The sequence below is a fragment of the Aptenodytes patagonicus genome, chromosome 15, assembly GCF_965638725.1.
Source record: "Aptenodytes patagonicus chromosome 15, bAptPat1.pri.cur, whole genome shotgun sequence".
In the NCBI taxonomy this organism is placed as follows: domain Eukaryota; kingdom Metazoa; phylum Chordata; class Aves; order Sphenisciformes; family Spheniscidae; genus Aptenodytes; species Aptenodytes patagonicus.
In genome coordinates, this window is record NC_134963.1 from 14,734,347 (window position 1) to 14,761,104 (window position 26,758).

General features: G+C 37.1%; 1 protein-coding gene across 1 annotated transcript in view; it reads right to left on the bottom strand.

The window, feature by feature from the left end:
• The window catches only part of MED13L (mediator complex subunit 13L), a 206,036-nt gene that overhangs the window by 83,171 nt on the left and 96,107 nt on the right, over positions 1-26,758 (bottom strand). The window contains exons 3-4 of the mRNA XM_076353034.1: positions 25,346-25,430; positions 20,179-20,262 (exon numbers count right to left, since the gene is read on the bottom strand). Coding sequence (XP_076209149.1) covers positions 20,179-20,262; positions 25,346-25,430 — 169 coding nt within the window. The remainder of the gene's footprint in view (positions 1-20,178; positions 20,263-25,345; positions 25,431-26,758) is intronic.

The following is a 26,758-nucleotide window of genomic DNA, read 5'->3' on the forward strand; positions in this document are numbered from 1 at the left end:
ATTATTCTTCTCACGGTTATTCATCAGCATTTAAGCCAACAGCCTCCACACAGACAAACTAGTTTTACTTCAGCTGAATTAGTAACAGATGGAGAAGATACATTGCCCTCAATCACAAGGTTAAACAGATAATTATGAAAAAAAACCAAAAAACCGGAAGTCTTCAATATTACCTGATCCTATTAATGTTGCATGTGCAAAGAGTAACACATAGCTGAGTTTAGGAATAAGGAGAATTATTTAGGTCACTTGAAGAAACGGATTTCTCTATGATTTCTTGCACAGACTGCAACCATTGAGCTGAAGAAACCAAATTTGGCACCATGGAAGCACATGTAAGCCATAAGCCCGTGTGTGAGTTCTAGACTCCTACAAGGAGTTACTGCTCCGCAGTACTATTAGCTTGGTTTAAACACTCACATGATTTGACCCTTTTCTTCCAGAGGGCAGGATGAAAAAAAGGCTTACATTTAGTTCTGTTAGCCTATTTAAGACAACTTTGTACTGCACCTTTGTGTTCTCTATCTGCAACACACAAGTAAGAGCCAACCCTTCCCATATGGAATTAAGTGGCCTGGGTTAAAAAAGGGTATCAACATAAAAGTGAGTAGTCAGAAAAAAAATCTAGGATTACCCTTCATGCATTCCCACCCTGTACCTCAGGGCAGGGTCATCCATTTTCTTTTTTTAAACCAACAGTAAAACATGGTATAAACCTGAGGAACGAGTAATTCTTTTGTTAGTGTCCACCTTCGATCTCAGTAATTTAAGTAGATTCTCAGCAGAATAAAGGAAAAATTTAAGCAAAAACAGACATACATTAAAAAGAAATTTGAATTCAACCACTTCCTGGGATTTGGCTGGCTTCATTGACAACATTTGACAAGAGAATATAAACTTCACTAATTCCTGCAATCCAGGATGACTATACTAGAACTTCCTGCAAGACGTACCATTTCTAACTCAAGGCACTTGGGTGGGTTGCAAAGCCTGCCAGAAGAAGTTGCAAAGCTTTCTCTAGAAGAAAGTTTCTGTTCCCTGCAGCGGAACAGAATTGTTACTGCTATTTTCTTCCAGGTGAGTTTTCTATAGCAAGCTCCTCTTGACAGAAGGGGTAAAAAATTCTAGCAACAAATACACCTTGCCAGAATCCAGCACTAGATCTTTTCATCACTAACTGAACCAACCAGCTCCGGCTATTGAGTTTGGCAGTATTTCACAGTGCTGGCTCCTACACAGGGTGAGCTGTTAAATGTATCAAGAGTGAGCTAGTAAAGGCTAGAGAGTGTACTACAAAGTAAGAGAAGAGAATAAAGTCCATGTTAATTTTGCCTTGTCCTTGTTAATTTTGCCTGCCTATATTAGTCTTTCAGTTCACAGCTTAACACCTATGGGCAAATTAGTACACAGATGATCCTAGCAAGTGTTATGCTACTGCTTGGAGGTGGTCAAATTGCCATCTCTTATGGAGGTCAAGCCTGTATCACAGTTTTCTTACGTTGCTTCAGCTGTTTCCTCTTGTGTCATTTTAGACTTCGATGGTAAGGTGGTTGCTGTGTTTTAATTGATTAGCCTAGCGCAGTGAGATTTTGACAAATGATAAAATAATACTTAGTATACCTGCTTTGGAAGACGCAGATATAAAATATGAACCCTGCATTAGAACAATTTATTTCCTTGGAAAAGAATCAGACTACCTGCATTCCTTTCTTACTTTCAACAACAAACATTCTCCCAATATTAAAATGACCTGGGTGGAACAGCTCAGCTAACATTCTTCAACCGTTAGCAAATGTTTTCATAATGCTACTGTTGAAAGGCAAAATTTTAATCAAAAAGATTTTGTTAAGAATCTTAAAATGCTACTATCTACTATGAAGACTAGGTCAGAGCAAGTGGCAAACAAGAAAAATCTAAATATTGACTAAATTATAAGTTACCTGGCCAAAAAATTCACATCTAAAATTAAGTTCCTAAAAATATGACTACATTTTTGATGTGCTTCTTGAAATGCAAGCTATAGCATGTACATTCTGCCAAGAAAATAATCGCACAAAATCAAATTTTAATTAGAAAAAAGAAATAACACAACAGTGATGAGGAGATCATGATATTTCTAAATACAAAACACACATATAGAAATACATATACACCCATAGATTACCAATCTCAAACAGTCACCTGCATGAAATCTAAAGGTCATATAGGGAGGAGGGAGGAAGACGCTAACTCCCTTCATCCTGTGAGTAAATATAGCCAAACCTATGGTGTACTTCGGAACCTAATGTCACGTTGGGAAAGTTTTAAGGTTGTATAGGTACATGACTGGTATACGACTAATGAATTAATCACAAAAACATGTGAATAATAAGTATCTAGCATAAGATAGTATAACATGAATATGTAACATGAATACACAAGTCCTGTTTTTATATGTGTTGGTACATACAGAGGGGTTTTAGTAATACACGTTCAGGATTACTGAACTGCTTTGCAAGTGGAAAGTCCAGAAGTGAATTAGGCAGCTTATAAGCTAGTTAAGCCTTTGCAGTGCATCACACAACCTTATATTCCAAACATAGCTAATACCTACTTCAGGAAACAGTCCAAAAAAGTTGCTCAATTTAAAATGGAGATTTCGATTCCATGTTCAGATCAGAAAGCTGAAGTATCACTAGCAAGCTATTTGGCTGGGAAAAGAATCTCTTTGAAGCTGCTCATGAGTTTGGAATGTACAAATGAAGACTGTATCCTAATTCAGCCAGACAAGGAAGTAAGGACATAACTTTAAACAATCTTGTGGTTACAATGGCTTCAATGGAATGTGATATGCTGAAATTATGTGCGGCTCAAGTGTTTTTTAAATAAGAACTTGAAGTAATCAAACTGCAGATGAAGGAGTCGGAGTACTATTAAAACCAGCATGCATCACATACAACACTTCTTACATGACGCTGTAACTGAAACATTCAAAATGCATTTCTCATCTCATTATTTACCCTAGTTCAGAACACACTGCACTTTTGCCTTCTGCAATACAGATGTATATTGAGTTTATGCTCACTGTGAGAAATTAATCCACAAAACTGTGTTTCCTGACCATTACTCTCATTAGTTTATGTCACTTTTCATTACTCACGAGGCCTACCTCATGATAAGTCAAACCTGCATTAACATTTTTTTATTTGCAAGTAACTAATTTGAAAGAAAAATAAGTAAACAGTGGTTAAGTACTCCTTTGCTCTATGATTTTTGGTTTTTTAGAACAGGTTTTTTGTTGTGTTTGGGTTTTGTTTGTTTGTTTGTTTTTTATAACATCAAGTTATAAGGCATACTAATACAGTAGGTCCATGGTTGGGGTTTTCCAGCACCAACACATATACGCATAATTTAATTCTTCAAATATACTTTTATAAGGTTTTATAAGTAATCCCAATGGAAATGTTCACGTGCAAAATTATCTAATAGTGAAGTGTTTACCACATCTTGATCTTTAAGCAATACAATTTGGCTCAGGAAATTTAAATTAATTCTAACTGCTGTTATTTAGGTTTTTATAGAAAAATTTCTATAGAAAAACCATTCATTTATTCAACTACAAAATAGAAGAGCAGCTCTGTATATGCATTTCAGTTTTTCACTAAAAATATCTGAAAATTATCTTCCTTACCAAAAAATCTAGTTTAAAAGAACAGCGGCAACACGTATCTATCTATAGATACATACAGAATATGTAATGTGTGTGCATATGCCGTAATGGTCCTACAAGCAGAGTCTAGGCATCTGTAGGCAACATATTTTTGTACCGTTTTTACAGTTTATTTCAGTATAAGGGGCCTCTAAACTAATAAACAAACAAAGCAAAAAACCAAGGGGTTGTTAAAAAGATAATCACATACAGATGTGTCATCTGTATTAAGGCAGAACTTTAATATAATTTGATCAGTGCCATTCTTTGGTACATAGAAGGGGCCATCTAGTAGCTAGAAAAGCCATTATCATAGGAAATCCCTTCTACTTCATTGACAATACAGATAAAAGCTTCTCAGATAGGGTCAGGTTTGCATGGTCAGCAAAAAAGAAAGTGAAAACAGCTTTCCACTCCCACTTCTCCAGGGAAGGCTGAATATTAGGCTATTAGGTAGTCAGATACATTATTTTATAGCTAGCAAAGCCCTTGGGTAATAAAGAATGAGTGCAACTGCCACAGGCAGCTTTACAGGAAATTGTGTGAAACAATGACAGATGCTCCAGAATTGTTTCAAAACAAAGCAAGCCAGGAAGAGCAGTGTGTCAGCTGAGGGGTTTTTTTGCTCATGAGCTATATTCTCTAGCACACTGACAGAAACTACGTGCATAAAAATTGTATTTTGAGATTATGTGCACATATGCACACAACCAACCATATGAATGCAAAGTTATTTATTCTATCCATAACTAAAAATTTTCACCAATATGTATTTCTATATTCTCAAAAACAATTGGAAAAGCCTGCCTCATTTAACAGAAATTGCTTGAGAAGCTGACTGTGAAAGAAAGCTAGCAGGAGTAAGTGACAAAATTAAAGCTTTCGTATAAAACTTTCCAAAAAAGTTTACGTCCTTTTTCAAAAAACACTCCGGCATTTAAAACACTAAATTTCACAAACCCTCGGTTGGATTTATTATTCTTTACTCACTTATGAACACAGGACTTATGCGGCTAACTAACTTTGGAGCTAGATTTTGAAAGCAATTGGTTGCTGTAAGACAGAAAAAGACACCAAGCAGGATCTCAAAGAAACAAATAATGCCAAACTCCAACTGAAATAAACATTAAGTAGGTGCCTGAACATGTCTGAAAACCCTGCAAGTAGCTACCTGCATATTAAATCACATAGATGCTATTAACTGCCCCCTAAAACAAGTTTCTCAAGATCTTTAACTACAATGAAAAATTATCTTACAGATTCAGGAACAATAGAAGAGCGATGAGTCTTTTATACAGTTCAGTTGGCGATCTGCTTGCTTTTGGCAGAATGACATTGATGTTATTTTGCAGTGCCATCTGACTGTTTAATAAATAAGGCTGACTCTCTCTGGTCTTCTAGTTGTTTTGTGTGTGTAACTAACCACATCTTTTTCTTGCTTAATATCTGTTTACACTTCCAGTGTACTTTTTGCTATAAACTGCTTTAATGTATTTCTTCGCTTTAATATGCTACCAATACAGTATGTAAAAATTCATTTGACTGGCTTTTATAGCGACCTTTATAAAAAGTAGTAATATTTAAAAGCTTAACAGTAAAATCACATCAATAAAGTCAGCTTAGTACTTTTCAAAGCAAAGTAGTGGAATTTCAGTAAAGTATGCATCTGCAAAGTGTGAAGACAGGTGAAATTACTGTAACATTGCCAACTGCATAAGCACTTGATTTCAATTGTGATTCTAATTGTTTATTAACATTTATAGAAAACATCGTTATTTTAAAAAGACTTTGGTCTAGATTATTTCTTCAAATCATCAACTCTGTCATTTAAAGAGTAACACTTAATCCTCTTAAAAGAACTCTGAAATTCTGAAAGCATGAAACAACTGTATCTCAAAACCTCTTGTAACATGACACATTGAAGAACGAACAATATCCCCCCAGCTCCGAAGATGGTGGAAGCCAAGTATTCTTAGTTTGATCTCTTGAGTTTTGCATCAGGGAAATTGCATGCTCAGCTTTATTAAAGCAGGCCACAAAAAAACACGGAGCGGGGAAAAAAAAGCACACCTCCAAGTAGTAGACAGGTCATACGAGCGTGTAAGTGATAGAAAGCGTGCTGTCAGAAAGCAGAAAGGCATTATGACAGTCTAAAATAAAGCAATGCTATTTTTAATTTTTTGTTGCTGTTGATTGCACTGTACCAGAAATAGATTCTAAAATAAGTACGGATGTTTGGTGAAGAGTTTATTGGTCCATCTGTTCTCCAGGAGAGTTGGATTCTTCTGTAATACCACACAAATGACAAAGCTGCAGTATATGATGCTGTTCTTAAAAATAAATATATCATCAAAAGAACTTTCACAAAAACTACTCCATAAAACAAAGTCAGTCCAGTCTCAAAACAGTGGTTTACAGTTTTCAACTTGAACAAAACAAAAATCACTGAACTAACACTCTTATTTCCCAGATCTCTGTTATGAGAGTATATTGTAAAAGAATTGACTAGTTTATTTTTCAACTGAAAGTAAATCATCTCCACTCACACAAAACAGTCATTCAAATTTGGAACATTAAATAGATTTTTCTTTTTATACTCTTGAACTAGCCATTTACATCCAAAATAAATCATCAAAGATCATAAATGCTACATAAAGGGAAAATGAGAACACAGCTGAAATTACCAGTGTATGTGTGACACAATTGTGAACATTCATATTTTTGCAAGAATAGCGGCCTCAAGAAAAATGAAGTACAACAAAATCCTGCTATACTGCAGGCTTTGTTACATATTAAGAAACTATTCACTATAATAAAAGAAGAAATTTTTATTAATTTATTAGTAATTTATTACTAATACATTAACAGTATTAGTGTTATCTCCTGTAAATAAAATTAAAGTGTGATGCACAGGGTGGGGGAATGGGTAATGAAACCCACTGGCTAGTAGAATTTCCCAATCAACTGTTTTGCAATATTTAATTTGTTCATTTAGAATAGCTTTTTCTGTGGCAACTTCCATCAGTAAGATATTTATTTCCTCTATTGATTTTTATGATTAATACAATAAAGGTCCTGCAGGTTTGGATTAAACTGTATTAAACAGGTCTGTGCGGGTAGTTTATACATTGCTCCAGCTTACTTTAATTAGTTCTTTCAGTTCTCTCATTTATACAAACACTACAGCTACTTAAGTACCTCTCCTGACATCACTTAGCCTCCTTTGATTTCTTCACAGTATTGAGACACAGTCCTTGACTTAACTTTACATTTAAAAGAAACGTCACAATTATTAAGGCTAAATAATGAGAATTAGAAGAAGATGGCGAACAGCACGATAACAAATTCTGCTACTACTACAATACTGAAAAAATATGAAAACCAGAACTCAAGGCAAAAAACTGCAGTACAACTTCACAAGAGTTAGTGATTGGATGAGGAAAAAAACCACAAATGAAATTCAATATAGGTAAACATATAGAAAAGGTGGGGGGTGGATGGGGGTGGGGAAATTCTTTCTTAGGGATTCTGACTTTGAACAAGGTATTACTGGCCAGGAAAGAAGTTCTTGAATCTATAGTAAACTTTTATACAGAGATACATCAGTTCAGAAATAACAAACATATCCCAAACAAAAAACACAACAATGTTCAGAATTTGGAAAGGGATGCAGAACTAACAGAAGATACCATTGCAACAGCCCAGAAAACCATGAAGTATTCACATAAAAACAGGTGCCATTCTGAATCTCCTCAATCTAAAGGAATGACAGTAGAAATACGAGATGCACAAGGAGGTAACAAGAAAGGGAAGAAATATGGAATTCTTTCCACACAAAGAACAGCTAAAAACATAAGAAGTCTTCATTGTGAAAGAGATTAAGTGAACAGGGAGAGAGCAGATGTGTACTAAAATCAAAAGGATTGAGACAAAAAAGGATATAGTTACATGCTCTCCTTCATACAGGAAATAGAAGACCTAACGCTACACTAATGAATGAAAAAAATAAAACAAAAACCCCAGACTTTTTTCCACCCATTGCATAGATGAGCTATGGTATTAATTACCAAGAAGTATTTGTGCATGCTGAAATTCTGTGTGGGTTCAAACTCAATTAAACTCACAAAAGAAAAATTCATCAACAGTTGTTAAACACAAAAATATGTCAAGTCGTATTGCCAAAACCAGCAGGAAGCCGACCAAGTGTACAGAAAAATAACTGTATTCTTGGCATGACCTTATAGCCTTCCCTAAGCTGCTCCACTTTTGACCACTGCTGGAGACAATTTTTACGTTAAGGGATTATTTAGGAAGAGTATCTGGGTATATTTCTTTTTAAGAAACTAGAAGCACATAATAGCAGACAGCTTCCTGAAACATCCAGAGCGACTATATTACCCTGCTTTTTATCTTACTTGGTTTAATGCCACATCTGTCTCATGGCTGTGTCCAAAGTAGACAGGATCTGAAGCTTCAGGCAACATTTCCGCTCCTTCCTAAATTAAATCTTTTTCTAGGAATTGGGTGGGACAGTACATAATTTCACTGTATGTCCCTGTGCTGGGGAACTGTTCTTCAAAACATCAGATCATAAATGTGGTATAAGCAACATTGCGTGTGCACACAGACATGTTTCTACTTAAACTAAAGACTAGTAAAAAGATAATTCCATACATTAGATATCCAATTCCACAAATTAGACTGTTGGATCCTTCAACAACAACAAAAAGAAGAAGATATTTTAATGTTCTTCCTTCAGATCTTCTCCATCAGCTTTCCAGTCCACAGATGGATATTATATAATTAAATGTACTGATATCATCACCCAAAAAACACTTGCAGTTTCCCATGTCTTTAACAGCCGGTAACATGAAGACATTAAAAAGAGCTGAGATCCCTCAAGTAATTTTTGCAGCTTGCTTTCCTCAAAGATGACAGAAAATTCCCTTCTCTGGTGGGAAATTCAATCTACCCTGAATTACCATCTTGTCCTTCTAAGATTCTTCTCCTAACAGTTCTGTCATGACTGCAGTCACAGTGGCCATTAGGATTAGTCTCTCACTCTCCCATGTCATGTCATGAATCATGAGACCATATTTTGGAAGTCCTTGAATGATTCACATAGCTACCTACAAGGTGGTGGCTTCCACTTCTCATGGAACGCCAGGAGGAAATTCCAAAAGAAGAATTGTCACTATGACATTCAGACTGATAAAAAAAGAAAATCAGGGGAGGGCAACTGTTCTCCATGCAAGTTTCAATTTTCCCAAATACTCTAGTATCTAGTAATGCACTGCTGAACTTAAAGATGGCAATCATTACACAATAAACCTTAAGAAAACTGCTTTTCAGTCCAAATCTGAACTGGTTCTCAGAAATCCACAGAAAACTTGAATGACAAGCGAAGAAGAAAGGGTGGAGAGAAAAGGGGGAAGTCTACTCATGTAGGAAGAAAATATCTTGAAAGTCACACACAGAAGATATCGCTAAATCCAATGATGCATGAGGAATGATTCTTTTTTTTTTTCTTACAGATCACCAAGGATCAAAAGGCGAGTGATTTGAGATCAGAGTATATGTCATCACAGTTCCCTGGATAGATGAACCCTGACCAAGATACTGACTGAAGTAATTCTACACAAACATAGTTTCAGGATTTAGAGTGCCTTTTTCCTATGTAATGTAAACTCTTTGTAATGGACGTAAGCTAATCCAAAAGTAGTACTTTAAATCCTGAAGAACACTATCAACATCCAAGTATCATAATGGCAAATCTGCAGGGGTATAATTATAACAAAGCAGTTTGGACCACATGTTTTACCACTGAGACAAGCCATGATTTGATCCCCTGCTGCAATGACAAAACGTGATGTCAGTAGATGGCAGTATGAAGCATATTATTGGCAAAGAAGATTAGTTTGTCAATACTCGAAGAGATGAGCTCTTTGCTGGGCACCTGGGAAAAAGACCTACTCCTTAGTAATTACTCAGTCTTAGCTTTATTATCAGGGTAAAGTCTAGAGAGACTAAATGCAGTCTGATTTATTATGGGTATTTTTTATGTTTACCGATTTTTCAGAAAGAAATCTTAACATAAATATAATGTCTGCTATGACTGACAGTGTGAGAAAGAGGTCTGCCTACATTGTAAGTCAGAAGCAAGAGAGCCATACACGTGGATATATCCAACCTAAAGTGAATCTAGTCAGCTCAGACCCAAACACAGCAAGTGGCTCCAGTTTCTTTTTCAAACTTTTATCCAGTGTTTGCTCACTTGTCCAGGATTTCTCAACTTCATAAGTGCATACACTCAGAACATACAGAGTCACTTCTCTGTCAAACTAAGAGCATTGAAAGTTACCCAGCATTTGTGATTGAGAAATGACTTGCTCCACACATGCTCTTCACCTTGCCTCAGGCTTAGACCACATATAACTTGTCTGAAGTTCAGACTGAAGGAACAAGGTGTACTGTGCAGCTCCGAGCAGGAGGACAGGAGGCTTTTGCCTGAGGTTTTGCTCTCAAATGACAAAATTCCTCAACAATCCACCCCAAAAATCTCAGTTTGAGGGAGGTATGCAGGCAACTGATCACACATCTGTTGCCAGAACTTCTTCCTCCCTACCCATCCTGCCCCACTCTTTCCAATGAAAAAGCTGGATTTTTTCCAATATGAGATTTTTCAAAGACAAAAAGTAAAAGCCTAGTCACCAGTCAATATTTCTTGCTACAATGCACTCAGAAAGCATCCAAGAATAACAACCAGTGGCTTCTTAGTACACTTTACTAATCAAACTCTATCCAGTTTGTACCACCAAACCTAACTGCTCTAACCGCAGCTCTTCCCATTCTAGACAGGTTTAAAAATAAATAGTACTGAGCTCACAACAGAGTTCAGTTACAGTGACTATGTAGGAGAAAAGAACAAACTTTCAGAAGCAAACAGAAGGGAGAAAGGTGGCAAGAAGTAACTCGACAACCTCAGCGAGCACTACTTCTGTACTTTCAACAATGGACTGGAGCCATACTTTAGAACTTATTTTGCTTTACTCAGCCGCCAAGTAAATTGAAGCTGACAGAGTTCACTAATGATGATCTATTTTAAGATGTATTCACCCTATAATTACTGTACATCAGCAGACTGGTCCTCTGCAATGTTCATTTTGGTCATGAAAAGGATGGCCTACAGCTCACTGGTTCATTATTAAAAGGAAGAACATAGGTTTGTTTGTATTACTAGTCCTACACAGAAGAATGGTTTATATAGCCTTATTTAGATTATATACAATATACCAAGTATTCATACAAGTTCACTAGCTTCTAAACTAGCAGTAAATTAATATCAAAGACAAGCTACTTTAAAACTGTGTTATTATCCTGAATCTGAAAATTTCATAAGCCAAAACCCTAAAAGCATTCAGAAGACTAATTCAGCCTTCTCTTCAACTTTATAAATGGTTCCAGCCAATTATCTTTTAAAAGTAAACATTTCCATAACTTTTTTGATACATCAGCCACAGAATAGTCCATTTATATCACATCAGCTGATGATTTCTTAAACAAGCAACCTGATTGCACAATGCTTAACGGATAGTGTGGTATTGCACAAAGATGACATTATTTTGCAATATTTTTAAATACTCTTCTACAGACTACTGAGATGCACAGAACATCTGCTACAGCTCACATTCAAGAGAACTCGCTAAAGGTATACGCAACCAAACCTGATTAAGAGGAAGACAAAGACTGGGAAAGAAAGATTTGGGGGATGGAAAGGCGAGAAGAGAGTCTGAAATCGTGATTTCAACCAGTTAAAATGAACAAGATCGCAAAAACGGCATTAATGCTTGAAGGTGTGCTAGCAGACAGATTAACCAAGAATGAAATGGTTCCATAGTGGCTAAAAGGGAAAAAACCCCAATCAATCAAACATACTGCCGTACAATTCCATTTTAGTCCGAGTCTTCAGAAAATAAGGGTTAGCAAAAATTTTTTAAGTGAACATAAGTCTCAGAAAACAGACTTTCAGAATAAATAACCTAGATAACTCTGTCCTGAAACAAAGTTGTATTTCAAGATTAAGTTATTTTAAAGAGGTATGAAAGCGTCAGAAAAATAAATGAAAAAGGTATTATTGTTGACTGAAATAATTCAATGGAATTGCTTTCAACTGAAGTTTACTTTCCTATTTTTGGAGAGAGATCGAAGAATTTTTTAGCTTTAGGCACCAATTTTATTTGGGAATAGGAAGAAGTGTATTTACTTCTGAATTGGACTGAAAACAAATCCTGTAGTGCCACTGTTTTTGCAGAACTCAAAAGACCACATACTGCCTACAAGAATTTTAAATCAGTTTAATCACAAAATCCAGCTTGATTTTCAGAAATTCAAGAAAGCCGGTATCTCTTGTTTGTGGAGATTCTTGCAGTACAATAAGCAGAGCTATAGCTGTAACTACAATTATAGTTGCAACAGATTTAAGTGTTCAAAACTAAGGCCCTCTAAATATCTACAAAAGCCCTTAAGTCAATTCATTACTGATACAGTAAGTGACAACACTTGTGTTTGGCAGACAGTGCAACTGGGAGTCCTGACAAATCTAATTAACAGCACATCAGGGGCACTTAGTTTATCCTTTATATACAGTGCCAATAGTGAGTGCATAATGAGAAAAGGAGCTTAAACATTAGTGGGACTTCACTAATTGGTCACCAAGTCCTGATCAAGCCAGGCTTCATATATAATTATTGAAGTTCAAGTGTCTGACACAAGTGTATCCAAAAAACACTTAATGAAGATACTAAGTCACTTCTAAACTATATAAACAAATTAAGGCACAAAAAAAAAGAAAAGAAACAGACAACAGAAATATGCAACTCTGATTTTCTTGAACTACTTGCCATTTGTATACCTCTAGTCCAAAATATTTCAACCGTTTAAACAACTATCTTTTAAAAAAGTTACAAAAGTGTGAAAAATAACAGTCTCAAGTACATTAAATAATGCAAATATTTGGAAGGTATATAGGCATTCCAGTAACCTTATATATATAAGTATTTGTATATACAATAAATGTTGCCAGCAAATAATAACTACAAGAGAAGGTTTTACAAAATCCAGAAGTTAAAGATGACAAGAGCAGCTTTATCTATTTGTTCACCTACATTCATTAAATCAGTAAAAAGATCCTTAACTTCAAAATCCTAGAGGTAACTGATCTGCATTATAAACTGGAATCCACAAAAGCATATGCCGCCATATCCCCAAAAATGGTGAAAGAGGTGACCTGAACTGTGTAACTGGCTGCACATGGAAACACATATATCCCAACACACATATTCCATATATCCTGGCTTCCTCAAAATCCTACCAGGAAATGGTAGTTATAAATGTATGCTGAAAATAGGTGGATTCAGAGTATTTCAGAAGGAGAAAGGCAATCCAAAGTCTCAGGCTCCCCACCAAAATCAAACTTGTGAAAGCTCCATGATACTCTGTGACAGCACCTTGAATACTTCTACCGGCTCAAGTACAGCACAGGAAAACAGGCTACCTTTAAAAGACAGTGGGCCAGATGGTATTTTTCTTTCTCAAGAGAGAAAGGGATAAGAATTCTGCTAACAATTTATTTCAAACTGGGACATGTTGGTCAGTAGTATCTTGCTTCTGTGTTGGAAGCTCACTAGGAGCCAAACAACTGGAGCTTAGAAACATCCTTTTACAAGATTCTGCCATGCCAGACTACCAACCTTTGCCCATTCTGCTGCATACCCTCCCGCCTCATACCATCCTGCCCACATTTTGGAATTTCTGTATGAAATGAGGGAGCCACAATCTACATTGTGGCTGCCAGAGACACACAGGCACTCCAAAACACACAGTGCAAATACCACAATACATCTCATTAGCAGCAGTCCAGTTTTGAGATAATGCTGCATCCATACAAAGAGGTCACTGCAATAGTATAACCCCTGTTACCAAGACAAGGGTATACTTGCAAAGAAGGAATTTCAAACTCATGTCTATCAACAAAACGCAAAATAACACAGGACTGAACAACCAGTGGCACACCTATCAACATCCCTTACGTTTTACCTCAGCCGTCTGTCTCAGTTCCATGCATTCAGCAAACAGCTGTGTAGGACACTCTACAGCATCATTTGAATTAGCTGAAGTGGATATATGCACCATTCATGTCACTGTTCCAGTGACATCTTACCAATGACGCCACGTAGGGAGTCTTTCTATTGTTCCCAGGACTTTATCTTGATTGGCAAGGGTCAAGGAATCTGAAGAATTGGTGCCTGGGGTTGCTTTGCCACTGTCTTTTTAATGCTCTTACCCCAGGAAAGGAAGATGAAAAGGTTGGGTCATTATCATGAAGAAAGCAGTCCTCAGTGGTAGCTGCTACAAGTATACCAATCTAGCTTCCTGTTCCATTTATTGAAGGACGTTCATAAAAAATAACGGCTGTAGCCACATACCATAATGTAGAGCTATGCAGAGGTAATGCAAACTGGGTCATATATTTAATATATTCAATGAAAATTTTACAGTATGCTCTGTGAGAGTTCTTACTATCTCTTATAAAATACTGTTTTATTATTTTCATTATTAAACAAAAAACATCAGACAACTGAATACAGAACACTCCTTAATTTATAGCTTATCTAGAAAGTTACTTTGGTAATAAAGCCCATGAACATTAAGACCTTCAGTCCAAAATGCTTTTTTCCTGCAGTGTGCTAACATTTTCAATCAAGAATTTTACATACAAGATTCCTGGAATATGACACAAACAAAATAACCCAAGACTACCAGTAGTGTATATCTGCAATAGATAATAGTAATTAAAATGGTAGTGCTTGACTAGCATTTTCCCAAACTATCTTAATAGTACCCTTAAGTAACCCCAAGTTAATAATGTTTTACTGTCTTCTGTCCATAAACATAAAAATACATTATATTTATTAATGGTATTAGATTAATATGCTTGAATATAATTATATTAAATTACTTTAAAACATATTTATAAATATAAGCATACTGGTATCAATGACACCAGCTTTTGCTGAAAAATGCATGTGAAACCCCTTATTTTTATAATCTGCATTTTATATGTATTCCTTCTGCTAAAATATGAATGCAGACCGTATTCCATTGGGTACACTACCCAGTATTTCAGAGTAGGTAAGAATTAAGTCAGCTTTAGCACACACAAGATTACGAATTAAAAAAAAAAAAAAAACAACCCAAACAAAAAAACAAAAAAACAACAAACTACAAAACCCAACACCAACCAACCAACCACTGATATAATATACTAGCTTGCTGTATGATTTTACTGAAACCATAAGTAAGACTGAGAAGAAACTCAGCAAAGATGAACATAACATTTCAGACTAAACCTCAAAAATATAAAAATATTTGTCTGGGAACTAAGCCTCTTAAACTGAAATAGAAAAGCTTATTTTTACAGGGGTAGGAAGAATTCTTGAAAAATATGCAGTATTTCTTATTACTCAGTATTTCTATCACATTTATTTTGACAAGTCAGGAATAAGCACACATTATTTAAAATTAAACCAGATTGATTTTTATTGTTTTCCTTCCTAGTCTTTCCTCATTTATGATGGTGTTAGTTGGCAACACTGTACATACATATTACTGTAGTATCACTATACACTATTTTCAAGAAACACATACGATCATGTTACTGAATTTTTTAAAACATGGTTAAAATACAAGTACACAAACTTGCAGAATTAAAACAATTTATATGGCTTATTTTTCTCAAATTCAAGAAAATAAAACCGTCCAGTTTTAGACTGAAACATTCTCACTGCACTGCAGTGAGCTGTACCTGCACAATCAATCAGTTACTGTTTCTCAGCTGAGGAATTCAGGTCTTATTAAAAATTTAAGTAGATCACTTAAACTTGTTTTACCATGCTTTTACTGAATTATGTCATCATTTAATGAAACACCTTAATACCATTTGCCAAAAGACATTATCTGTGTAATGTCGCGTGCCAGGACCAAACCTCCATATCAGATTCAGACAAGGTGCTCCAGCCTTAGACAGGCACTAGTTCCACTAGTTTCCAATTCCTCCTGGCACAGCGCTGCAGTTCTTCTCTAGGGCTCACTAAATCTGATGTTTTCATATGAAGATACTGACTGACAGGAGTTCCTAGCATGGCAGAAGGTGAATGCAGCTTGCAACGTTGCTTGCAACAATGCTGAATGTCAATTTTGGTATCACTGATCTAGATATCCCTTGGATAAGTTCTATGACTGCTCCCAGGGAACTGAAAGCAATGATAATTTCCAGGATCTCACAGAGGAAGCAGTGCTTAAAGTGGCTGCAGTCTTCAAGTTTTGATGGCACGTGATTTTGATGCTTGCAAAGAAATGAACACAGCTATTGAGCAAAACTGGATATGAATGTACTGACTGAACTCTGTTACAGTGGTAAAAGTTCATGGATTAGATTAGGGGGGAGAGTTGACATGTGAATGCTTAGGATACTGTATTTATTAAGATCCAGCCCATGCACTCGTAACTCAGAAATTTCTATATTCTATCAGCATCACATGAGGTTGTCATGATCAACTGTCTTATGGGACAGTAACAAACAGAAATCTGTTTGGAAACTGAAATTAGGGAACTGTATTTCATTACAGCCTAACTGTAATTCCACTCTTCCATCTGCACTGTTTCAAGTGTACAGAGGGTAACGTGGCTATCTAGATACCACTCCTATCTTCCAGGCTTCTCACCTAGTAACAAAAAAAGAAACAAACTCTACTTCAAAATATTTTACTGATGGAACTTTTTTTCTTCTTAAGGCTGAAAAAAACCTAACAGACTTTTGGAAGAGGGATGGTTGGGGATGGGGATGACCCATCAGTTATTTAAGCTACAAAAAGCAACAATTTTTTTCACGTTCTTTACATTTAAGCAAATTAAAAACAGCTTAACAACTTACGTTAAATTGCTCATACAGTTCAAAACAAACTGATTTCCTCCCCCCCAATTTCCTACTACACACCAAGAAAACAATCACTAAAATAATTAGCAAAGGTTCTTGCATAAGATGGTCATAAATTTTTTTGGCAGTAAGATGTTTAACGTTTTATGGTGGTGCTTTCCGAAACCAAAAAACCCCGTACAAGACTTGGAAAGTGATTCTGAATAGACTGTGAAGATGAATTTTCACCACACAGTGGAAGGCACTACCAATGCCTTGTATCAGACAAATTCTGTACAGTCCAAACATACAGATCTCCTTTAGGAAGTTGTGTAGATAAATAAGCAAGTTTGCCATTTTCCAGCGGTAGCGTGGAAACATATTTTAGACACACACTGCTGTAGAACAGACAATAATACACGAAGAATTATTTTGTAAGTGACGCATAATATTAAAGATACTCGGGAAAGAAAACCCACAAGTTCTGTGCTAAACTTCCTGGCAAAAGCATCTGGTTTGCACCGTAAGCAAAACAAAACCATATACAGATCTGTCTGTAACTCCCTCTGCTGTCCCCTCACTCCTCCTGAAAAGACCAGAAAAGCTCATCTTGCATACTGTTTCTAATACTGCCTCGGAAGGTCATCTATTGTTCTTAGACCTCCTTTTCACATCTCAGAACTAACTAGGTCACGGCCACTGCCATGCTCTACTTCATCTCTGACTTCATTCTAAAAATCACAGACCTCCCCGCCCTTCTCCTTTAATGCCATTCACAAAAATCACAGGCCCTGAATGAATTTACTCCTTGAAAGCCAGCCGCATGAGTTTTAACTCCTTCCCTGTTTGTTTATACCCAGCCCAAGACTTTTCAGTATATTCCCAAAATGAAGTTAGTAACGCAGGATGTTGGAAATTTGAGATGACTAACTTTGCCACAAGTAGAAGTATAAAAGCAGACTTTGGAACCATTTGTATTTCTTTGCCAGAATGACACCTGCTCAGTTTTTATCCATTCAAGGTGGGTATATATCCATATAGATCTATCTATCTATCTCTTTCCCCATTCAAAGAGAATAGTGCATGCATTTTAAACAGGGATTACCTGTTCCCAGACTTCAACCCAATCACTGTACATATCTGCAACTTACTCCTAGTATTTTATATATTAACAGGTTTAGCTACTGTTTTTTAAAATACCACTTTTTTTGGTTACAAAGGCATTACAGTGCTAAAATACCTAAACACGCTCAGTTGGCCTCTTCTTCCTGTGACTGCTCCTTATTGCTTTATCTATAGCAAGCGGCTGCTTAGAGCAAGAGTTTCACAAAGAATTTATATGGAATAACATGAATCACTTAATTTGTGTAAAGATAGTTTTTTGTGCTATACTGAGAAAGCAAGCTTAAACGATTAAATAAAAAAATGCCTGGACAACTTTGTCCCCAAAGCCTCCTGCTATTTTGCTGCTCCTGTCCACAGTTGACTCTACTGTCAACTTTTGCAATCTTTACTACCATCTTTGAGTAAGATTAGTTAACTCCAATGATATGTTTATAGCAGAAAAATTAACAACCTGAAACAACACAAAACCTATCTCAGATTAAGCCACAAGTTATTACTGCTAAATAAATGCTTTTAATATGATGTATATCCATAGGATCTATAGTGACAAGTATTGTATAAAAAAACAAACGAACAACCCACACAAACCAACAACAAACATTATCTTCTTAAAATCAAGAGTCTAGCCTTCAACCCTAAAATTCTCTACACAAATGTCAGTTCAAATACCATTTAAGTTCAACATGAATTCATTTTTTGTAACATGTTCCAGACCAGTTATTTATGTGCATACTGTATGTATATTTACAGATGTAATTATCCTCTACAGATCACCTCACTGTACAAGTGATTCGGTGTTACATACTTATAAGTAAGACACAGGACCTACTAATCTGCCAGAATTCTAAAGTAACGATACCTTCCATGTCAGTGCTGCTGCTGTTTTCAACAGACACCGTCTACTGTATCAGATGCTTCAGTTCTTAAATTGATACACACCAGGAACAGACATGAGACTCACAAATACATTTAATCTGAGCACTAAGGCTGCAGTAAAGTTGATAAAACAAATAGCTTTTGCTGAAAGGAGCTGTCTCCCTTTTCCAGAAGCTGGAAAAGACAGCACTTCTTTTGTCACTTTAGGGAATTAATCTTCCAGAAAATTAAACTAGATCTTGGTGTGATCAGAAAAGCAGCAGAGAAAACACGAGGCAGGAAGGTCGTTACGTACAGCCAGGACAGAGAAAGGTATGGAAAAACCTGGACCTTTCAATGGCTTTTTGCCATTAGATCCATGTGAAATCAAAGGTTACTCATACACAGTGTAAGTCTACTTAGCCACAAAGAGTAAATAGGGGAAAAAAAAAAAAAAGAGAGATCCCCATGCTAAGTTAATGCTTTCTGTTTTTAGAAAGGAGACAAATGCATGTTTAATTACTGCATTATATCTTAAAAACAACTGCTGTTTGGAAGTACTTGGTTAACACAAAGTCTGTTACAGAATGAAGCCAACCATTTGTAGTATTACACTGTAACAGAGGTGAGACATTGCTGTTTTAAGACGATGCAGTGAGATAGAGATGAGAGGGAGAAGGTATGTAGATCTACAGAATGATTTCCACCTGTACTACAGCTGCCATCAGACATGCTGTTGTGACTGTAGCTATGCTGGATGAAGAAGTTGCCACCTCACTTCATCTCTACTTGCTCATTACCTTCAAATCTTCCAGCGTAACTGCATGTTTAGTCACTTCCTAACCTAGTACCGTCAAAATGATTCCCGTTAGAGAAATCTGTGTTTCAGCTTAACTCAGATTATTTTTGACAGAACTTGTTTAGTGGATGACTATAAATGCAAGTACCAGAAGATCTGAGAACACTGTAACCTTTAGAGCTAGGAGAGGAAATAGCAATGAGCAAGTGGAGACAGCTAGCCCTTTTCCACGGTTATGTTGCTGCAAGAGAAGCGCATTAATCAGACATACAGGTCTGAGTTGTCAGTCTGCCTAACCAGTGAAAGCTTTGTATCAAGGCTGGCGTCTTTAGAGAAAACAGATAAGCAAATCTATATACTACTTATTTTACTGCTTAAAATGTCAGGTTGGGGTTAAGTGTCCAGAAATTCAAATCATTTGTTATAACTACCTGGAATTCTGTTCTATAATGAGAGAAACAGGCAGATGCTATTCAAAAGATAATTAAAAAAAAAAAAGTGGTATTTCTGTGGAGTTAAGGGATAAATACCAACCTCACCTTCTCATCTTAAATTATCATAACAAGACCTGAAAAATTACTTAATTGCTTTCTATGTATTACTGACGTGAACAAATAGCATCTGTGTTGTTACATGGTAAAAGAAGTACAAAAACTACCACCAAAATGCAGCATCAAATTACCATCATGCAACGTACAACATTGACAGGAACAGTACTTGCTATAGAGATCACCTTACCTTTTATTAACAGGCTTCTCATCCTTGTCATAGGGTCTTATGAACCATTTTCCAATTCTTACGAAGTTTTTATCCATCAAGCACCTAGAAAATAATTACAGCAACAATTACTAGTTACATCTTAAGATGTAATTAAACGCAGTCTTTGAAGACAGTAAATCTAAGGGATTAAGCAGCTGAATTTCTATCATATTGAAATCAACTTTGTAGCTTCTGGGTTCCATGTAACTTTGCCACTTTCTACTTTCCCACACTAGTCAGAGAATCACTGTCCAATCTCATGATGCTGATCTTCACATATGCATTTTCCCCTCATCTCTGACAGGATTTTCTCTGCTCCATGCTACTCTTTTTGCTGAATGAGCTATCATCCTATTTTTCAAACTCCTCTTCTGGAACAAAGACAATTCATAGAACTGATTCTTTTCTATACACTGTTTCTCTCAGACTTCATGATAAAGAATATGCATTCCTGTATTTGTGGCATGTAAATGGCACAGTATAGTATATGAATGACAGGAAATTGTATTAACCAAATATTAACAATGAACCATTTTTCCTTCACATGGTCCACAGCATGATTTCAGGTGTTGAAACTTCCATAATTACTGTTTCCTCTCTCAGAAAACCTCACTCCAACAAACATACTCCCACGTCACTAAATTTAGAGCAATAAGTTACCTATTTTCTGTGGTCCCTTTAGAAGGGCACAATTTCTTTACAGAAACCGTATATTCTGTGGCTTTGGAAAAAAAACCAAACAGTGAGGATGCAAAGTGATCAATAAGCAATTTAGGCCGACAAGTTAAGGAGTGCTTGATGCCTTTCCAAGTCCACCTGTACAGATGAATCACACTAGCAATATGCCAACACAATTTAAGTATGCTTCATACATTAAACATGCAGTTGAACATACTGCCCAAGGGATCACATACAGACACTTGTTATGAAGCAATATTTTCCAGAAAGGTAAATATTTATGATTCAAAAATTCAGAAAAACTGGTCATTTGTTCCTAGTGGTTTATTTACGATTACGAGCAATAAACGAGCTTTCCCTATACATTTCATGTCTAATCCCCTATACATTTCATGTCTAATCAGTATTTATTTATTTAGATGGAAGAACTATACTTCTCCATTCTTCAAAGTTTTCCAATAGTTTATGTCTATAGCAGTTGCTAGAAATTAGCCAAAACAAAACAAAATAAAAATCACATGAAACCTTCTGGGAAAGTACATTCTGCAAGGTTTAAAAAAACCTATGTGATCTATACTTCAAAAGCATACCTAGAAGACATAGATAGGAAATGGATGACAGATAATGTAGGTACTAATATGCTCCTAATTCTTCTGTATAAACTTGGCAGGGTTTTCCAAAGTTAAAGCTAGGCTAAAGAAAATTCTAACAGCACTTTCTCAATTAAAGCAAAAAGAATCCAGCTCAGCTGAATATACCAATATGCTAAACCGAATATGAAAGCTAAACCAGCAGAGATCTAAAGACACTGCTCTTGTGCTGGTGGGGAAAAAAAGAAGTATGCTTCAGCAACTGTTTCCCCTAGGAAATATTTGCTATCAGAGAAAGTCTGTCAGCATCAGCGCACTTTATACAAACAAAAGGAACTCTGTGAAGTTTACATCAGTCCCCTAAAGAAAATAATCTGTACAAGCAAAAAAAATAATAACCTCTCCCCCCCCACACACACTCTAATGCCACATTATCACATCTCACAATAGCAGGTTTAACTGCCTCAATCTAATGCTGTTTTCCCAGAAAAAAGACTTCATGGCTAGACTTGGCCTTAAAAATCAGCCAACCCTCACACGCTAAACTAAATCACAGGTTATTGAAGGTATAATCCCATACAAAATGGGAAACATGACTGCAGAAGCATAGATCTCAAAGATTTGGCCGAGTGAACAATTAATGACAGTACAACTGTATAAGCACTCAATGGCAACTAGTCTTTAACAGTAAGCTGTAACAATGAACTTGCGTAAAAAAAAAGAAAAGCTGGTCATAAAATCCCAAACGAGTATATACTTAAAAGCAGTTATTTAATCATATGAAATAAGGACATGAAATACTCTGAACGCCATGGCTCATTTCTCTAGTTAAGGCTGAGTGATATTTTCTTCCTAAGCAATACAGCTATTAGAGCATTTCACTGTCACTTGACCTCTCATATTTCTGATTTTTCTATGAAAAAAAATGACCTGACAAGGGCACACTAATGATTATGAAATAATACCATCATATTTTGAGTATTACTTCCTCAGATCTTCTAACATTTTTCTAAATCGCCTATTAACATAAACTTATGATCACTAATTTGGGTACTGAGAAAAAAAAAAACCCACAAACATAAACAGTTGCATAAATACCCTTTCTTGCCCTTCCCAAGGTTAACTTAAAACAAACACCTCTCCTCTCTTCTTCCTAGTCACAATTTTCACTGCAGGTTTCACTCAGTCCCTCCCAACTCCTCGGTGAGGTGACGGGTGGAGGAGGAGGTGGGGGGGTCACCTACACCGTGGTTCTTCCTGCCGCCATTTGCTTCCCGCCGCCAGGTTTTCCTGCCACAATAGTTTTTCCTGCCCCTTCTCCAGAAGCTGCCGCTTTCTTCCTTGAACACGGCTGAGCCGTGGTGCTGTGGGCTCCTCTGGCTGGCGGGAGATCTGCTGTGTGACAGAACCGGCTGGAACCGGTTCCGAGCAGCACGTGGCAGCTGGCGGCCTCCTCCCACCCGCTGCCTCCCGTCCCACAGAGGCCAGCGCTCCTTGTACGAGCTGAATTACCCACAGCTGTAGCTAGTCAGAAAGACCAGACTGCCCCGCTAAGAAAATAGCATCTTGGCAGGACACAACAGGTTTCCGAGAGAAGAAAATCTGTCCTTCACTAACTGTAAAATAAACCAAAAAACCCCCACATAACTTCAAGCACAGGCAACAGCCCTGTCACTTTCTGGTAAGATCAAAAAGAAATTCAAGACTTTTTTATTAATCAAGCTTTTCCTAAACACAGGATAAAATGGGTCTTTAAAAATTAAAGTGTTATTTCTCATTTTAATAAAGCCTACACATTTATTGCTATTATTTTAAATGAAATAATTACGATGTTGACTTAAGATTTAGTATGGCAAACAAAAAAAAACCCAAAAAGTGTATAATTTAAAATAAACTCAGCTCTAATACTGTAAAAATGAGGTGGCTAACTGGATAGATATTGGTAAACCATCATCCTGAGTCACCTTGACAACTATTTCGTTAGAAGACTTCTAAAACAAGGGCATTCCTGAAGGCGTGCCTCCGCGGCAGCTCCCACTGAAGAGCAGGTTAGCACAGTTGCCCAGCTCCGGAGCAAGGCCCCGCTTGCAGCCAGCCCCGCCACCGCAGCCGCCTCGGAGCTGCTCTCAGCACGGGGCAAGAGAGCAGTGGGACTCTCATCTCCAAGGGCAAAGTGCTGAGACTGTGGCATGAGTCAGAACAGCTTACGGCGACACGAAATGAGGCTTTAGCAAACATTTGATGTGTGTTGACCAACTGTATTTCAAAGACTATTGCTGAAAGAAAGAGAGCTCTGACAACTCTTCAGTCACAGCTGGACAGAACAATTCTGCTAACTCTGCCAACTGATTTCAATTAAGTTATTTTTTAAAAAAATAATTAAAAATTTACTTCACAAGCTTAAAAAGGTCCAATGAATAAAGATATCCACTAGGAGTCATACTTAGAAGTCAGTTGGCTGGGTACCACAGACTAATAAACACATATAAAATTATTTTTCCTTTTTATACTGCAAAGCTACAAAAGAACTAGTAAACATTCTAGACTGGGAATTTCATTTTTATACTTTTATTCACTCTAAGTAGTTGTCCTGGTTTCAGCTGGGATAGAGTTAATTTTCTTCCTAGTAGCTGGTACAGTGCTGTGGTTTGGATTTAGGATGAGAATAATGTTGACAACACATGGATGTTTTAGTTGTGGCTAAGCAGTGCTTACACCAGTCAGGGACTTTCCAGCTTCCCATGCTCTACCGACTGAGCAGGCTGGAGGTGCACAAGAAGCTGGGAGGGGGCACAGCCAGGACAGCTGACCCCAACTGGCCAAAGGGACATTCCATACCATGGGACGTCATGCTCAATACAGAAACTGGGGAAAGCTGGCTGGGAGGGCTGCTGCTCGGGGCCTGGCTGGGCATCGGTCAGTGCATGGTGAGCAATTGCATCGTGCATCACTTGCTTTGTATATTCTTTTATCATCATTATTATTACTACTATTTTATTTTATTTCAATTATTAAACTGTTCTTATCTCAACCCACAAGTTTTCTCACTTTTACTCTTCCGATTCTCTCCCCCATCCCACCGGGGGCGGGGGGGAGTGAGCGAGCGGCTGTGCGGTGCTTAGTTGCCGGCTGGGGTTAAACCACAACAGTCCTTTTTGGTGTCCAACATGGGCCTCAAAGGGTTCAAGATAACGACAGGTTTGATTGGAATGTGCTAGACCAAATTTATAGCTGTTATTGCTGTTTAGCCATTAATCGGCAGGCGCCTGTGCTTGCCGTGGGGCTTGCTCGCCTTACTGTATGTTGGAGTCTAGTGCTCGTTAGTGGCTGCTTTTTGCTTTCGCTGCTTGCTCTACTGAAGAAAGCAATGCTAAGACACATTAGGCCTGTCAGAGCCAGGAACTGTTAAACTTCACCATGAATATTGTGCACAAATTTAGTCAAATTGTGACATGCACGTAACTAGGATGATTGGAAGAACAGAGTTAAGATCTTTTAATGTTATCTGTTAAGATATGTACTATTTAACCTCGTCAAAGGGGTTGGAGGTCAGACACAATTATTCTCTGTAAACACCTCAAGAAGGTGAAAGCTTTTTTCTTTTGCTTTTGAAACAGCTCCCCAACAAGAATGCAAGTAGAAATATATATCAACATTATTCTTTGTATGAGCATTTAATTAGTCCGCACAGGATTTTATGACACATTACCAGAGTCAATAACTTAAGAGATCCACCTCTATCCTGCATCTCTCGCACTGAAGTTCTACCTCTAAAAAAATGTAGTTTAAGATCAATAATAATATAAATGGTCTGCAGGTATCCTGCATTATTTTAAATATCAAAATGAAATATTTGAGTGCAATAGAGTTTTTCTTACCTTTCCAGAAGATTATGAATTGCTTTGAAGAGCAGGGTCCTACACTCATAGGAAAGCCCATTCTCCCACAATCCTTCTTCCACCACTACAAAAACATAAAATGTCAACATGCTCAGAATAGGGAAATACAACCATTTATACAAAACATAACTCCAACAACTCCAATTTTCAACAGTAGCATGTTTCATGAAACTGTTTCAACTATTACCTATATTGCCAAAGCAGCTTTAATCTTTACTTGCTGAAGACACCAACTTTGAATTTAAAGAAAAGAAAACATAAAAGCATAAAAGCAAACACATTTGTCTGTAGCATTCAATATTAAAGCAGGGGCGTGAGTAATTCATGATCATTCTTTGCCATGACTGCCAAGAGATCCTTTAAAACTTAATCGCAGATGCAGGCAATCAAGAAACAAAGTGAATCATTAAAGGTGTAAAATCAATTTACATAACGTAAACAACATTAGACAACTATCCTGAACCTCTCACTGTCACACTCAAGTGAAATTCCTCCATTGTACTGACTTAAACTATTGCAGTTTAAGCAATACACAGCAAATATATGAAATACACAGCAGTTTTTATTCCAAAATAAAAACTGTTAACTCAGTACCAAACTGCAGAGATTTTAGAAAGTTAAAAAATAATCTATTAATCTCTCACAGTGGAGTGCGGCATGAACTAGTCACCTGAATGAGTACCTGAAAGATATACAAACCTCAAAAATATCTGCTGTCCTTACTCCATTGCTTTTGGATGCTAAAACTACCAAGAGTAAAACTATTTTTGGTATGCCTGTACCAGATTCTAAATCTTATTCAGCCAGAAGCTGCAATCTCAGCTGCAGAGTAAAAACAGATGATTAAATAACTTTGTTAAGGAGTAAGAATTTGCTAATTGTCTGAGTTCTGTCATTTCAATTTTACAGGAATACTCTGCAGATCTTTAGAAATGCAAACAAAAAACTCCACCGCGTGTTAAGACCTGAATACTTAACACCCCTCCTTGGCCAATTTAAAGGATGAAACCTTCCAACAGCATGTCTATCATTCAGAGATTATTATCTAAGTTGTATTGGGTTTGCATGGAAAGGTTTTGGTAGCGGGGGGGGCTACAGGGGTGGCTTCTGTGAGAAGCTGCTAGAAGCTTCCCCCATGTCCAGCAGAGCCAATGCCAGCTGGCTCCAAGGCAGACCCGCCGCTGGCCAAGGCCAAGCCCATCAGCAACAGTGGTAGCGCCTCTGGGAGAACATATTTAAGAAGGGGGGGGGGGCGGACCCTGCACAACTGCAACCGGAGGGAGGAGTGAGAATATGAGAGCGAAACAGCTCTGCAGACACCCAGGTGAGGGAAGAAGGAGGGGGAGGAGGTGCTCCAGGCACCGGAGCAGAGATTCCCCTGCAGCCCGTGGT